This window comes from Elephas maximus, chromosome 4 (genome assembly GCF_024166365.1).
Source record: "Elephas maximus indicus isolate mEleMax1 chromosome 4, mEleMax1 primary haplotype, whole genome shotgun sequence".
NCBI lineage: Eukaryota > Metazoa > Chordata > Mammalia > Proboscidea > Elephantidae > Elephas > Elephas maximus.
The window spans coordinates 77,539,008-77,554,915 of record NC_064822.1 but is presented as its reverse complement, the minus strand read 5'-3'; the positions used below and the strand labels follow the sequence as shown (position 1 = coordinate 77,554,915).

General features: G+C 36.8%; 1 protein-coding gene across 1 annotated transcript in view; it reads left to right on the top strand.

The window, feature by feature from the left end:
* PLCZ1 (phospholipase C zeta 1) overlaps positions 1 to 15,908 on the top strand; it is a 74,711-nt gene that overhangs the window by 27,314 nt on the left and 31,489 nt on the right. The window contains exons 2-5 of the mRNA XM_049882570.1: positions 5,246 to 5,477; positions 9,377 to 9,578; positions 14,369 to 14,513; positions 15,249 to 15,398. Coding sequence (XP_049738527.1) covers positions 5,417 to 5,477; positions 9,377 to 9,578; positions 14,369 to 14,513; positions 15,249 to 15,398 — 558 coding nt within the window. The 5' untranslated portion in view covers positions 5,246 to 5,416. The remainder of the gene's footprint in view (positions 1 to 5,245; positions 5,478 to 9,376; positions 9,579 to 14,368; positions 14,514 to 15,248; positions 15,399 to 15,908) is intronic.

The window sequence follows — 15,908 nt, the reverse complement described above, 5'->3', positions numbered from 1 at the left end:
TACCCTACTTGCTAATCCATGTGTGGTCCTCAGACCAACATCTTTGACATCCTCTGAGAGCTGGTTGGAAAAAAAAAAAAAAAACCCACTGCCGTTGAGTCGATTCCGACTCATAGGAGTTGGTTAGAAATGCAAAATCCAGACATAATGAAGCTAACTCTTCAATTTAACAAGTCCCTAGGTGAGTCATATGTACACTAAAGTTTGAAAAGCTCTACAGTCTGGTTTCCTTGTCTCTGATTCCAGCCGCTACCTTCTACACAGCTGGCAGAGTAAGCTTTCCAAAACAAGAATCCAACTATATACATAATTTATTTCCTTAAAGCCCGTCAATGATCAAATTTTGACTCCTCTTACCACAGCTTTGCTAGCATCCTCTCTGTTCAGAGTCTTCTGTTTCATACCTTTGTGGCTTTATTCACCCTGCTCCCAACGACTAGAATGAACCCTTTCCTCCTCACTTTCAGTTAGATGAAGGCTTGGTGGCACAGTGATTAAGAGCTCAACTGCTAACCAAAAAGTAGGCAATTCAAATCTACCAGTCGCTCCTTGAAAACCCTATGGGGCAGTTCTACTCTGTCCTATAGGGTCTCTATGAGTTGGAATTGACTCAACGGCAACGGGTTGGGTTCTGGTTTCAGTCAAACACTTTGTCTTTGAAGACTCAGCAACCGGATCACCTTTCTTGTAAAGACTCTTCTTTGACTTTACAGTGTAATAAATGCTATGATAGAAAAAGGTGCAGAGCCCTAGTAGAACTCAGAGATGGGGTATCTTATGTGGCCTAGGGAGGAAATGCAGAGGGACATACAGAAAGGCTTCTAGAGGAGATGGCACTTTTTCAAGGACTGGTAAAAGTTAGTGAATTAAAAAGTAGGGTATTCCAGACTGAAAAAATAAAACAAAAAACCTGTACAATAGAAGAGATAACCGCTGTTGATAATGTAACTCACAAATTCAGAGCACCAGAAATGTGGGTCTCTAGGCGGGAAAAGGTCAGATCTGAAACCATAGAGACATTGGTGACATCTTAAAGGATCTTGGATGCTACACAACACATTTTGGGTTTTGTCTTGAAGACAAAGGAGAAGCACTGAGAAATTTAAGAAGAGACTGAAATGATCAGATTTGCATTTTACAGAATTTATTTCTGCTTTAATATATATAATGATACATCTATTTTTCTTTCTTCCTACTGCCTTTCTGTATGGTTTTGGAGTTAGTTCAAATCCTTTTCGGGACTAGGGCAATTTACAGAAGACTTTTGAGTTTCAGTTTTCTCTTACAGGGGAGAAAAACCGAAAACAAACCCATTGCCTTTGAGTCTATCCTGACTCATAGTGACCCAATAGGACAGGGTAGAACTGCCTCATAAAATTTCCAAGGAGCACCTGGTGGATTTGAACTGCCAACCAACTGTTTGTTAGCAGCTGTAGCTTTTAACCACTATACCACCAGGGTTAGGGAGATAGTAATACATAAAAAAAAAAATTCATAGGGACTCCTAAAACTTTAGCTATTATTATGTGCCTCAATACTCTCCATTTGACTCTTCCTTCTGGTTCGCCCTGCTCATAAATTTGTTTCTATTTCTTGGTTATTTGATTAACTTTTAACATCTAATTCTTCTTTGGTTTTTGTCAATTATAGCAATTATTTGGACTTGGGAAACTTTGTTTGAACTTCTCCAATTCTTTCTAGTATCCTATGGCAACTTTGAGCTCTTAGGAAGAAAATAAGTTACCAGAGAAACATTTCGGATAAAGCTCATACCTTGCTTGAAAGTAATAAAATTTCCATCACTCAGTGGATAATGTATATTTCATTTTTTTTTTTTTATTGAGTAGGAATACAATTTCTAATACGTACGGTTTTATATAAAAAGATACTTTTAGGAATTACAGGCACCCTTTGATTTTTATTAATTTACATAAGACCTTGTGATAAATTGGGAGTGGGGCAGAATGAAGTAAAATAGTTTAAATTTAAATTCTATATCATCCACCTCTGTGGCTCTCAAATTCCAGAATTTAAAAACAGTTAAGCCAGGTTAGCCTATTAAGATAGTTGATAATATGTATAAATTACTTAAAGCTCCTTGAATAAGACTATAAATTTAGGGTGCTATTATTGGTGGCACGGTGGTTAAGAGCTACAGCTGCTAACCAAAAGGTTGCTTCTTGGAAACCCTACTGGGGCAATTCTACTCTGTCCTATAGGGTCCCTATGAGTTGGAATTGACTTGAAGGCAACATTTTTTTGTTGCTGTTATTATTATTTAAGGCACCCTGGTGGCTCAGTGGTTAAAGTACTCGGCCACTAATCAAAAATGGTTGACGGTTTGAACTCACCAGCTGCTCCACAGGTGGCAGATGTGGCAGTCTGCTTCCGTAAAGATTTATAGCCTTGGAAATCCTTTGGGGCAACTCTACTCTGTCCTGTAGGGTCACTATTAGTCGGAATAGACTCAACGGCAGTGGGTTTGGTTTGGTCTTGGTTTTTTTTTTTTTTAATCAGCCCTAGAGATCCACATTCTGATTTGGGAAGCACATATCTCAGCTATTTCCCAAGCTTACCTTCATTTCATTCCTTTTGGGACTCCATTCCTGTCTCTGCAACTTCAAATCACTCTGATTAGCATTCCTCTTTCAAATGTCCTGGTGCTCTCCATATTTTGTTCCCAGTTCAGACTCCTTCTAGGACCCCTGTATGCACTAGTCTATCTGCATTGCACATGCAGACAGGCTGCCCCTGCCTCAAACTCCAGGCAGCCATAAGACTGCTAGGAATGAGACACATACATCCACTGGCATCAACCATTCATCATGGGTGATCGAGCTGGACACATGAGCACTTACACCGTGTTGGCAAAAGGAAAGCAAACAGTAAACAATGACAACAGGTTCCCAAAGGGGAAATGCTTACCTTTCCCCAAATTACTCATGTCCATTCTTATACTGCTGGGCAGGCATGCCATTGTTCAGGTCAGATACTGTGTTCTCGTTACCTCTGCCTCCAGCTATCACCACACTTCTCCGGGGGCCTCCATGGCTCCTGAGGCTTCTGCTCTGCCGCTAGGCCTCACTGGGCTCTGCTGCCAGCTCCCACCACGCTACTCGGGGCTGCGGGGCTCTCTTGCCGCCATGTTACCTGGGCCCCTGCTGCCTGGTGTGGGGGAGTGTACAAGGCAATTCCAGCACTGAGCACACTCAGGCCTCTCTTGCCCTATACAAGCAAGTGTTACAGCTCCTGAAGCTCCGTAGGCAAGCCTCCTGCCCAAAGGCATCCGGCTCGCCCTGCTGTTGGAAAGCCCCTGCACAGGATCCTCCTAGGCAAACCTTGCATGGGGTACCCTGAGCCCTCTGCCCTACTGAGGCAAATGTTACAGCACTTTTAACTCCATTGGCAAGCCTCCTGTGCAAAGGCACTCAGCTCTTGCTCTGTGGGCAGGCAAACCCACTGCTGCTGTATCTTGCCATCTGGCACTGTCTTCAGTGTTATACCTTTCTCTTCTGGGTCTAGGAGGTTCTCAGCACAGAAACCCTGGGCCCAAAGGAAGCACTCTGATCTAGATTCTTCTAGATGGTAACGATGTCCCCCTTAACCTCTGTGGGATTAGGCTTTATATGAGCCTACTTCTTGTCAATTTCAAGGCATGGCCCTCCCCAGGACCATGAACTGACCAATCGCCTCAGTAGGCCACAGTCACTCAATTTGCATTGTAATTGACCAATTCCTTGCAAGACTGTGGCCCAGCCAATCATTTTGGGAGTCATGATATCATGACTAGAAAGGCCCTATAAAAGCAGTTTACTGCACCACAATCCCTCATACCAAATTCTCTAGAATTTTCCTGATGAGATGAAGACATTATTTCTGACATGCTTGTTTCCTGTTGTACTGTAGGATTTCTACAATGATGGATACTTTATAGGCAAAATTATCAAAAGACAAATTACTTGGGTAGATGTGTGAGGGAAACAGACATAGATAAGGCATAAAAATGCATTTATATTTACAACTACCATTTATTGTATCTCTCTAATCCTCATAGCAACCAAAGAACATAGGTAACACTATCTATCCCCATTTCACAGGAGAAGAATATGGAGGTCAGAGAGTTATGTGTCCGAAGTGCCACATGCATTGGAGCTTGGAATATAGCTTGGAATATAATGTCAAATCTGTCTCTCTACAATTTCTGTCAACTTTTCACCACAACACAATGTCCCTCCAACACATACTCCCTGTGTTTAAGCTGTTTACAATATAGGAGAAGAAATAAGATGTAGATAAACAGCTTTCTTGCAATTAAATCTCCATCTAAACTGCAATTCCTACTCCCAGTTGTTTTGTCTGTGATACTATAATTCCAATAGTTGTCCTAACTCTTCGCTATTCCAGGTATACTTGATTTCTCTCCTTCATGCTTCTAAATTTTTAATTAGTGATGGACCCCTCCAGCTTCTCCATTCATAATTTCACTAACTGTTTTTTCTACCTTAACTAGACCATATTCACCTCACTACTGGATTACATCTTCTCTGCTCCCCTGTCTGCAGTTCTCCATGTCTTCAAATTGGCAACGCACAACTAATCATTCTGAGCTTCTGCTTTTGCTAGTCATTTTCCTACGCAGGACCTCTGTCATTTCAAATAACTGGACCCAGCCTACGTTCTTGTCTCTTATCTCAAAGTCAAATATGAATATTCCACTACATCCAGATGAATCCAATCTTTCTTATTGGAACTCATCTTTTTTGTCCCTGCCCCCAATCCATCAATGATAACTCAGATCCCATTTCATCCAGGTATACCTTAACTGTTCCAGCCTCTGCAGCTTCAAGTGATCTTTAATTCCTCTGACAGTGCCTGAATTTTGGTTCAGGCCTCACGCTGCCTACCATGGGTTTATATACTGCCTGGCCTGGCAATAAAAGGGTAGTGAAATAGAGTGGAATAAAAAAATGAAATGTATAATGGAAAGATGACACCTCATCTTCTCTCATACCCCATTCCGCTCCTACTAAGCCCACTGGGTTTTTAGTTGTGGGGATCTATTTATCCTAACCTGGCTCTAGCATCACTTCACATAGTTTTACATATTTTTTCTGAAATAAGAATCCAATGTAAGTTTTATCTTTGCTTTAGTATAATTTTCTTTATGTATTACCTGAATATTCTTTTTAATTTTGTGTATTTTTTATATTTACAATGTGAGCCCACCAGTTTTTTTTTTTAGTAGGATAATGACAGGCAGAAGCAAGGAAAAATCACCATAGAAGAATTTAGAGCAATTTATCGAATTATCGCACACAGAGAAGAAGTTATTGAGATTTTCAACACATATTCTCCAAACCGGAAAATTCTTTTTGAAACAAATCTGGTTGATTTTCTAAGGCAAGAGCAGTATGTCATGGAGATGACTAAAACGATTGCTTATGAGCTCATTCAAAAATATGAACCCATTGAAGAAGGTATGCTTGCATTTCAAAGTTTTATCAGAATAGTTATATGCAAAGTATCATTTTTTATGAATTAAGTTTAGCAAATTTAATTTTTGGATGGATCAAATTTCTTAAAAATATCAAATAATGGAGGTTTTATTTTTGTAGTTTACAGGCTGTACGTATGCCTTTTAGAAAGTTACATTATGTAACCACAGCATTCTTTCCTACTATTCCTATTGCATTGTCCAGCTCCTTTCTTTGGCTGCTTTTGCGTATCTATCAAGTGCTCTGAAATGAGCTCAGGTTTGAAAGCAGGACAAGAACCCAGTTACGTGCACTGTAATAGAAGGAAGTGTCTTGATCTCATGGAAAGGACTGAAGCCAAATTATAAGCAGTCTCCCATTTTTATGCACTGCATTATTGAAAATATGTATGTAAATTAAATGTACTAAAGGAAAACAATAGGAGAGACAATGCTACAAATCATGAATTTCTCCTCAGTTTCTAGACATAACTGTCTACAAAAGTTCATAAATATTTACAGATTTTTGCTTTTCTTACAGTTGTGGACACTCCATTGCTTGGTTTAAATTTAAACGACCCTTTAGACTAATGATCTGTCATACAATTTTTTACCTTCGTCTTATCTCTCACTGAATAGAAACACTTCAAATTTTTCATTTTGCTTATTTTTAAATAAAGTAACAAAGACATAATACAAACAGTCACATAATTGCACAAAAACATTCTTACATCACAATATTTAGCACCGCTGAAATTAACTGAAGGAACAGTACAAAATATTCAGTTAACAAGTGAGGTGCGAAAGTCCAAATTCTGCATCTGAAAGTTGGTTTATGGCTGTCAAGTTTAATGGATGATAATATGGGTTCTAACAAAATCAAACTTATTCCTTCACTGAATCTTGTATTTATAATTCCTTCAAATATTTATCTGTGACACTGAAGTACTACTCTGGAGGTTGGGAGTACAATGAAGACAAGGAAGGCCAGGTCTTAGATTCTTAATGGGGATTGGAGGGAGATTGACAGTAAAAAACTAAACACATAAAGGGATAATTTCAGATAGTGCTAATTGTTGTGGAAAAAAAAAAAGCAACGAAGTGATAGAAAGTAATCAACCTAGGAGGTCTAGTTTAGTTAGGTGTCAGAAGTGTCCTCTCTGAGGGTGTGACATTTCAGCTGAGGCCTTAGTCACTTAAATATGACTAAATGAGAGGAATGTCTGAGGTCCAGGAAAGAGAAATGATAGAGTTAGAGAATTCAAGGAACAGAAGGAGGATAGCTGATTAGAACTTGGAAGACGAGGAGTTGATGATTTTGGAGAGATAGACAGGGACCAAATTATGTAGGATATTGTAGACACAGTTAAGATTTTGGCTTCATGACTAAGTACTGTGTAGACTCTTGAGGGTTTAAAGCATTATAGTGATAGACTGAGTGCTACTCGAAGTTTGGTCTGAGCACCATTAAACTTTAGGAGGTTTGCAACAAGATAAAAAGCTCGCACCAAAATGTAAAACAACTACATCACTAAGCACAGCTGATGAGTCTAGCAGACATCTTTTTCTTTCTTTTTTTTGTAGCCAGACTTTCTCTAAGGAAATAGTGAATTGATTTATGCTCTGGCTCAAGCTCTTTATCTCATTGCAGACTAGGAAAAAATAATTTACAGGCGAGTACTTTAAGTAAAAAAAAAAAATTTGTAGCAGTGGTCAAATGAATATTTAAAAAAAAAATGCTTTGGCCTTGTTACCTGCAGGTGGTAAATTAAATGGTACAAATGGATAATGGGAATGTGGCAGTGATACCTTGGAGTGATGTTTGCATTTTAACTACGGTATTACACTGTTCATGCATTTCCTTTTGAGCCTTCATCTGCCTCAGATACTCTCAAACAAAGCCAAGGCCTTACATTTTATTGCATGATTATTGATCCTTTTAGAGTCTTATTAAGGTCAAGTTGAATTATGATCTTATAGTCCCAAATGCTGCCAAGCTCCTCAATCTCCTCCCACATTGGTATTTTTGACATGTACCAAATAAGGTTTTTAAAAATCCATTACCAAATGAGCTTAATCGTCATCTCAATCTGGTAGTGTCTAAGGGCACAAAATGAGTTTGTTTTCTATTCCATTACCAAAGGTATTTACTTAATTGTTTAATAGCTTGAAAGGGTTATAAGCCAACCACTGCTAATTGCAAAGGGGCAAAGAATAAACTCACACAAATCATTACTGTTAGACTTCATGATGCGTTCGTTCGATACATTCCCATATTCCTAAATTTGCATGGCTTTGAAACAGCGTTTGCTTGCCTATAAACATTTGATTTATTTTCTTTTAACCTTTATTTATTTTTTTAAAACAAAATGGCAATAGAATTTTGAAAGCTGACTTTTTCACCTTTATGATATCATAAACATTTGCTTATATATTTTTTGGATACATTATTTTTAATAGCTGCATAGTATTGCTTCATATATTCTAGCTTTAATTTTTTCCTGCCCCCATTTATTTTGCTTTACAAATAATGCTAGCGTGAGCGTTCATGCACGGCAATCTTTGTATGAGTCTCTACTTCTACAGGATAAGTTCCTTGAAGTAATTTTCCTTGCCTAGACTCACTCTCTAATCTAAAGTGAATGATCGCATCAGCTTTTCTTTTGTGCTAACTGAATTATGATCATTATCAACGACAAGTATTTATACAGTGCCTACAACGCTAATTGTTTTTCCTGGATAGTCTGATTTAATCCTCGTAACACGGTGGGTGCTCTGATTATCCCTGTTCCATAGATGAGGACAGGTTAACTAACATGTTCAAAGTTATATAGCAAGTAAATGGGTCTGAATCCAGGCTGATTCCAGAGCCAATTTTCTTCTCAAATCTATAACTTGGTTATATATTACACTGAGTCAAAAAGTATAGACGTAATTTGCAAAAGCTGAGCATACACAAATTCTTTCCCTAGGCATACAACCAACAGAAATGTGTACCGTATTCTAAGGCAAAAAACGCACACCTTATGTGTTTGTTTGCCAACCTCTCCTTCCAACCACAAAGTATTTTCATAAGCACGGTTATGCTCATTTTTATTTTACATGTTGTTGTAAAAAACTAGTATAGCATGCCTACAAAAATACCTCACAGGGGGAGGAGTGGTTGACAAATAAACATAGAAGGCATGCATTATTTTCATAAAAGTACAGTACCTGTTTGCACCAAAAGACTCGTAACTGGTTATATATTTGTAATAGTCCCAAGCTGGAAATGATCTAAATGGTCATCAGGAATAGAATGGATAAATAAATTATGGAATATTCACATGATGGAATACTATACAGCAATGGGAAGGAAGAATGCATGGCTATATACAACAGCAGGAATGAATCTTTGAAAAATAATGTTGAGCAAAAGAAGCAAAACACAAAGAGTACATATTGAATGGGTCTATTTATATACGGCACAAAAACCAGTGAAAACTAATCTCTGCTGTTAGAAGCCAGAGAAGTGGATATGCTTGGAGGGGGCTGGTGTCTGGAAAGTTCGCAAGAGTCAGGCTTCTGGGGAGCTGTAATAATGTTCTGTTCTTTGTCCTGGGTGCTGACTGCCCAGGTGTTTAGCTTGTGAAACACCATCGACCTATAATATGCATAAATTCTTTTTTGTATTTTTTAACTCATGAAAAAATCAGGGATAATTAAATGATATATTCTTCAGTGTTGATATGAAACTAAGGGTATTTGCTAGAAAAATTTGTTTCTGAAGAAATATTAGAAAACAAATTACTGTTAATTCTAAATAGCTATTTTAGTATATTCTACTACTGAGTAAATGTATAAGGGAGATGCAGTTTTTATACTACTAATGGTGTTTCTGCATCCTTTTTCCTGTTTTTATAGTTAAGAAACAACGCCAGATGTCAGTTGAAGGTTTTACAAGATACATGGATTCATCTGAATGTTCAGTGTTTAAAAATGAGTGTAAATATGTTTATCAAGATATGAATCATCCATTATGTGATTATTTTATCTCAAGTTCACACAATACATACCTGATATCTGATCAATTAATGGGACGAAGTGACCTTTGGGGATATATAAGGTATTTTTTTGATTTTTAAATGTATTATATTTTAAAAATACCTGGAAGCTCCTGGTGGTGTCTACCTTAATAGGCCAGAGTGCACAGTAAAAGCAGGTTACACAGGTTGCCCAGTCATGAAGGGAAGGTGCATTTTGATTTGTACATACCTTGGAGAGCCAACCTTTGGATGAATGACAGCATAATTTATTTTCTGTATTAGTATCAAACGCATTCCTTTCAGTCCTACCTCCTGACCTCCTTTCTCCCATTATGGCCCCTCTGAAGTTTCCTGAATAATTTGAATATGTCTTACAGAAAAACATATTGAGAAGACTTATTTGGTGAGTCAAAATATCCTAGATTTCCACAAATATGGTTAAAGCTAATTCCCCGACATCCTGGGTGCAATCCTATTGGTAAAGCCGAAGAATAAATACAGTACATAGTTTAATTTGACATTTGCAAATAATGATTTATATGTAAAAAAGGATTTATATAGATGAAAAATAATCCATGCCTGCATCTCCAGTTTTACATCCTATACTGTATCATACAGTTAATACTGAGCTTCGGTTTAGTCAGTCTGAATGTTGGGGATACAGTGGTGAACATTGTGCCTCATACATAAGGTTAAATATTTTAATTCATGAAAGGCTCCTCAAGGTTATTATTATTGCCAGATAAAATTATCTTCAACCAGAAAAAAAAGTTACATACACAATTTAAAGATAGTTACTATTAATAAAAACTATAACATTTTATACTTTGATAGTTTATAGGAAGGGTTTGTAGGAGATGACAACCATAAACAGATGAAATAAAGTTAATAGTAAAAATTTCATACAACAAAGTCCTACAAAAACTTCTAGAACAGAGCCAGAAATTCATCCTAAAGCATTCTAGCAGCCAAAGTCAAGAGAGAGAGTTAGTTATAAAATTTACAGTCATCATGTAAAACAAAACAGTTGCTCAGAAGAAGTGAAAGGTTTTTTAGCTGAGTGAGAGCTTTCCTGTATTCAGTGTGAAATAGTGGAGAGTGGCCTCAACAACACTGCTCTGGAAAGAAGTGATTTGCATAATGGCACATTGCAATCCACTCAAAACATCTTTGCTGAGGACTAAACCATAAAAACCATAGCAGTCTGAATATTTAGTTTGTAAAGGTTGGCTTGATCTTTTAAGGATAAATTAAACTATCTACAGAAGTAGCAAGAATCCGTATTATTTAGTTGTTTTTTTTTTTTTCCTCAGTAGAGAGTTCAGGATTACTCTCTGGCAGTACCCTAAATTCTATACTGATGATAAGATATTCTTTAACAATCAACTAAGGAAGGTAGGCTGAAACAACATCCTTTCATGGTAATTAACAACCTTTACAGCTAAACATTGAATCTCCTCCAATTTAAAATCTAAATAAGTAAATAAATATATTCTCAAGCTGTGAAATACAGAAGAGATATGAGAAATAGAAGAGTACGTTAAGTCCGTTACTCCAACAGAAACACAAGCAGACTAGCAAAGTGCTCAAGTTTTATACATACTGTAAAACTTACAATGCAGGACTACAATGCCTCAGTAGAGTAGTATGCACTTAAAAGTACAAAAATGGTTTTAACAAAAGAAAAATAAACAAAAAACCTGAAAAAATAATTTATTAGTCACATAATTTTGTACTGTGGACTGTCCTGGTGAAGCTTACAAGATAGATGAGATTCACCAATTCCCTTTCCTCTAATTCTTGTCTCTTCAGACTCCTTCCATCTTTTTTCTATATTCTTCCCAAAGGAACATAAAGTCCCCTTTTCTGAATTCAGCACCTTAACTTGATGTCATCATCTTTCCTAAGCTACACTCCTACTTAAATACTACCTTAGTCATTTTTTTAGAAAGTTGACTAAATATGATTCTAAAAGTTATATTGGGTCTAAGTGATCCATTTTTCCATATGGTCCATTTTGTACTTCTGTCCTTCACTTTGAAGAACTACTGATTTTATATCAAGTGCTTGGTGCTGGGACTATGTCCTCTTCTCTAGCGTGTCATGGCGGGGGGACATTTCTTAAATTCTTGACATTTTGAATCAGATAATTCTTCATTGTGCGTTGTAGAATGTTTACCAGCAACTCTGGCCTCTACCCACTAGATGCCAGTTGCAAATCTCCTAGATAGGAGAACCAAAAATGTCTTCAGACATTGCCAAATGGCCCCTGGGAGGCAAAATTGCCCTGGATGAGAACCACTGGCCTAGGGACAGTGGACTAATTTAGTGTACCTCTGGAAAACAAGCGTCGAATTGGTTTTCTACAGGAAAATATCTCTAAGTATAATACGGGCTTCTTCATCTTTCTCCTTAATATATGAGAGGAGACCTGGTGGTGCACTGATAAAAACGCTTGGCTGCTAAACAAGAGGTTAGTGGTTTGAACCCATTCAGTGGCTCTGACGTAGAAAGGCCTGGCAATCTGCTTCCATAAAGATTACAGCCAAGAAAGTCCTGCAGGGCAGTTCCACTCTGTTACATGGGGTCACTGTGAATCAAAATAGACTCGATGGCACCTAACAACAACAACAACAATATATGAGCATCAATTCTAAGATCCTGGTGTTTAAAGTCAGCCCTGTTTTAATTCAGTTTTATTTCTTCTAAGTTTGAACTTCAACATGGTCATCTCTGCCTTCTACTTTTCTTAGATCGTATAATTCTCATTTTTTTCTTTTTCCTAATATAAACACAATAAATATTTATTAAGAATCAATTACATTTGAAACACTATTTGTGAGACTGAGATTTCAGTTTCTGGTCTTGCAGAATTTAGAGCATAAAGAATAATTAGATATTTCAGGATTCAGAGTCCACAGCACTAAATACTGCACCCTGTTGGAAGTACTGACACTGTGGCCAGCACGCATTAGCTCTGTGTAAGACTGTGTTTACACAAAATAAGAAGAAAGGTGTGTTCAGTTCAATACATTTATTATGTGTGTGTGTGTGTATACCAAACACATAAAACCTATTGCTGTCAAGTCAATTCTGACTCATAATGACCCTATAGGATAGGGTAGAACTGCTCCATAGAGTTTCCAAGGAGCAGCTGGTAGATTCGAACTGCTGAGCTTTTGGTTAGCAGCTGTAGCTCTTAACCACTGGGCCACCAGGGCTCTCTCTCTATATAATAAAAACAAAGACATTCATCTTATTACTATATCTACATTTTCATGAGTCAATAAAACCATTCTATAAATCAATGAATTTTAGTGAATTCTTGATAACCCGTTTCATGAAAGCATGCAAGTGATTTGCTCTGGGTTGTCTGAAGATTTTGTAACATTTTTGTGTATATTCACCATTGTGAAGTAAGTGAAAAATCTGAATCCAATAAGCTGTAATTGATGCAATTTAAGTAATGAAAGTATATGTGTTAATAAAACATCTTTTTCACAGTTCTCTTGTAATAAGGACACTGAAAATTCAGTTAAAATTGACTGGTCTAAATCAGAACCTATGTGTAAGTCAAGAACCTGAGATAGGTGGAAAGATTAAGTCCAGTTTTAGATATTAGAAAAAGTGGAATGTACCTTTTCTTTAGTTCTGATAAAGCTGTAAACTTACTGCATTCTCAGATAGTCAGTTCCAACTTTTTTCCCAGTGAAATTATAAGTCAAACAGACATAGATTAGCAGGTATTCAGGCCACATTTGCATAGGTCAGCTCTATCTGAATTAAAATTAGAGATTAATTTTTATTTAAATTAGAATTAGAGATAAATTTTACTATTTAGAGATAGCTTTACATAAAATGGGGCCCTGGTGGTGCAGTGGTTAAGAGCTCAGCTGCTAACCAAAAAGTTGACAGTTTGAATCCACCAGCTCCTCCTTGAAAACACTTTGGGGCAGTTCTACTCTGTCTTATAGGGTCGCTATGAGTTAGAATTGACTCGACTGCAGATGGTTTGGTTTTTGGAAGGTTTACATAAAAGGTTAAGTAGACCTAGTTTGTTTCCTGAGCCATCGGGCCCTCTATTTAACTTCCAACCGTTTCATCTGATATTTTCTTCAGGGAGCAAGTATTGGCATGATTTTTCTTTTTTAAATTTTTTTCCTTTCCCTTCATATGTTCTACCCCCCAAAGCCTATGTGACAGAAGAAAAAGATTAAAATTTGTTAAGATATTTTATTATTCTGAGAAGACTTTGAGTGTTACCCCATTTTAGTGGTATTGCATTTAACAGACAGTAGTATTGCTTGGGTGGGTAGTAGGGATGTTTTGAAGTTCCAACTATAGAGACAGGCATCTTCTTTGATTACCTATAAACTAAACTTTCATGAGGTCCATTTCATTTTTTGCTATTTTTAATTTTCCTAGATTCGTACTTCATACATTGCACATTCCTATTACTAATGGATGTTTGCAGCTGTTTCTTTTCATTTTGAGTAGTTCCACCTCAGCAAATGAAGGTCCCAAAAGCTTGACTCTATCCATGTCATTAAGGTCGACTCTACTTTGAGGAGGCTGCTCTTCCCAGTTGTCTTTTGAGTGCATTTCAACCTAAGTGGAGAGCAGTAAAGACCAGAACATTTGACTAGAAAGGAGGAGGCACTGTTTTGTGCTTTAAAAGTGGTTTGCCCTTGCTTCCTTCCTTTTTAATATTATAAATTTCTAGAAACACAAAACTTATCTTTATTATGGATTCATTTATGCATTTATTGCAAAATCACAAATAGTCTTTGAAATATTTTGACACTACAGTATATATTTTTAATGACTTTTTTTTTAAGAGTGACACTTTATTTTGATTGAATTTTCCTAGCGCCCTTGTGAAAGGATGCCGTTGTCTGGAAATTGACTGCTGGGATGGATCGCAAAATGAGCCTATTGTATACCATGGTTACACACTTACCAGTAAGATTCTATTTAAAACTGTTATCCAAGTGATACACAAATACGCATTTATGGTATGTGCATAACTCTGTTAAATTGTAGTTATTTAAACAGAATAGGTCATAGTTCCTTTAAAATCCTGTGATGTCTGGCCTTTGTTTAGATCAGCGGTATTTCTAATTGTGGGTTATGATCCATTTGTATAATAAAATCAAGGTACTGTGTACATATTGTTTCATGGAGCTTTTTGTTTGTGTGTATATTTTTTTATTGCAAGTTATGGCTTAAAAACCATCTGAAAACTACTGGTCTAGATGATAGCGAATATTTTATCAACATTCAACCATTTCACTTTCAGGACATAAAAAGAAAATATGAAAAAATAAACATACATGTGTACTTAAAAAATAGAATTTAGAATCTTAGTCTTTGACAATTGTTTTCTTCATAAGCCTGTATCACAGATAATTTTCTAGAGCAGTACTTATAGCTCTACCTGTTTTTGAATGGATTTATATTATTCCTCTATATGGATATGCCATAATTTATTTAACAGTAGCCACTGCTGGCTGCTTCAGTTCTTTTCTCTTCCTCTAGTAAGAACAGTAATAATTTTCCTTTTAATACAGATTTAATGATCCCTGATTTGTCAAACTCAAATGTATTTGCCGTTTAAACAATACTTATTTATTTTGCAAGGATACTGACCATTAGAAACAAATTTTAAAGTAAATTAAGTGCTTATATTATTTGCAATAAAATTATTTAGAACTTCTGATCAATAACCTTAGTAATGGTTAATTTTTTAGACATCTGACTACCCAGTGGTGCTCTCTTTAGAAAATCACTGCTCTCCTGCCCAACAAGAAGTGATGGCAGATAATATGCAGGCGATTTTGGGAGATACTCTACTTTCTGATATACTTGATGATTTTCCAGACAAACTACCATCACCAGAGGTAACACTTTGTTTAAGAAGCTCAGTTTAAGAAAAACAAAAATGTCACTATTATATTGGCCCATGAAACTGGGTTAGAGATGAATGAAGATACTTAGTACTGATTATTTATGAAGATATATGTTGCACTGTGTTGCCTAGGAAATACTCCTGAGAGCATTTAAGTGAATACATTTGGTAAAGAAAAAAAAAAAAAAGTGCCCAAGAGTCTGTCAGTTTGCCATACTCTGGGGGCTTGTTTGTTGTTCTGATGCTGGAAGATATGCCACTGGTATTCTAATACCAGCAGGGTCACCCATGGTGGACAGGCTTCAGCTGAGTTTCCAGACTAAGACAGCCTAAGAAGAAGGACCTGGCAGTCTACTTCTGAAAAAAATTAGCCAGTGAAAACCTTATGAATAGCAGTGAAACATTGCCTGATGCAGTGCCAGGAGATGACCCCCTCAGGTTGGATGGCACTCAAAAGACAACTGGGGAAGAGCTACCTCTTCAAAGTAGAGTTGGCTTTAAT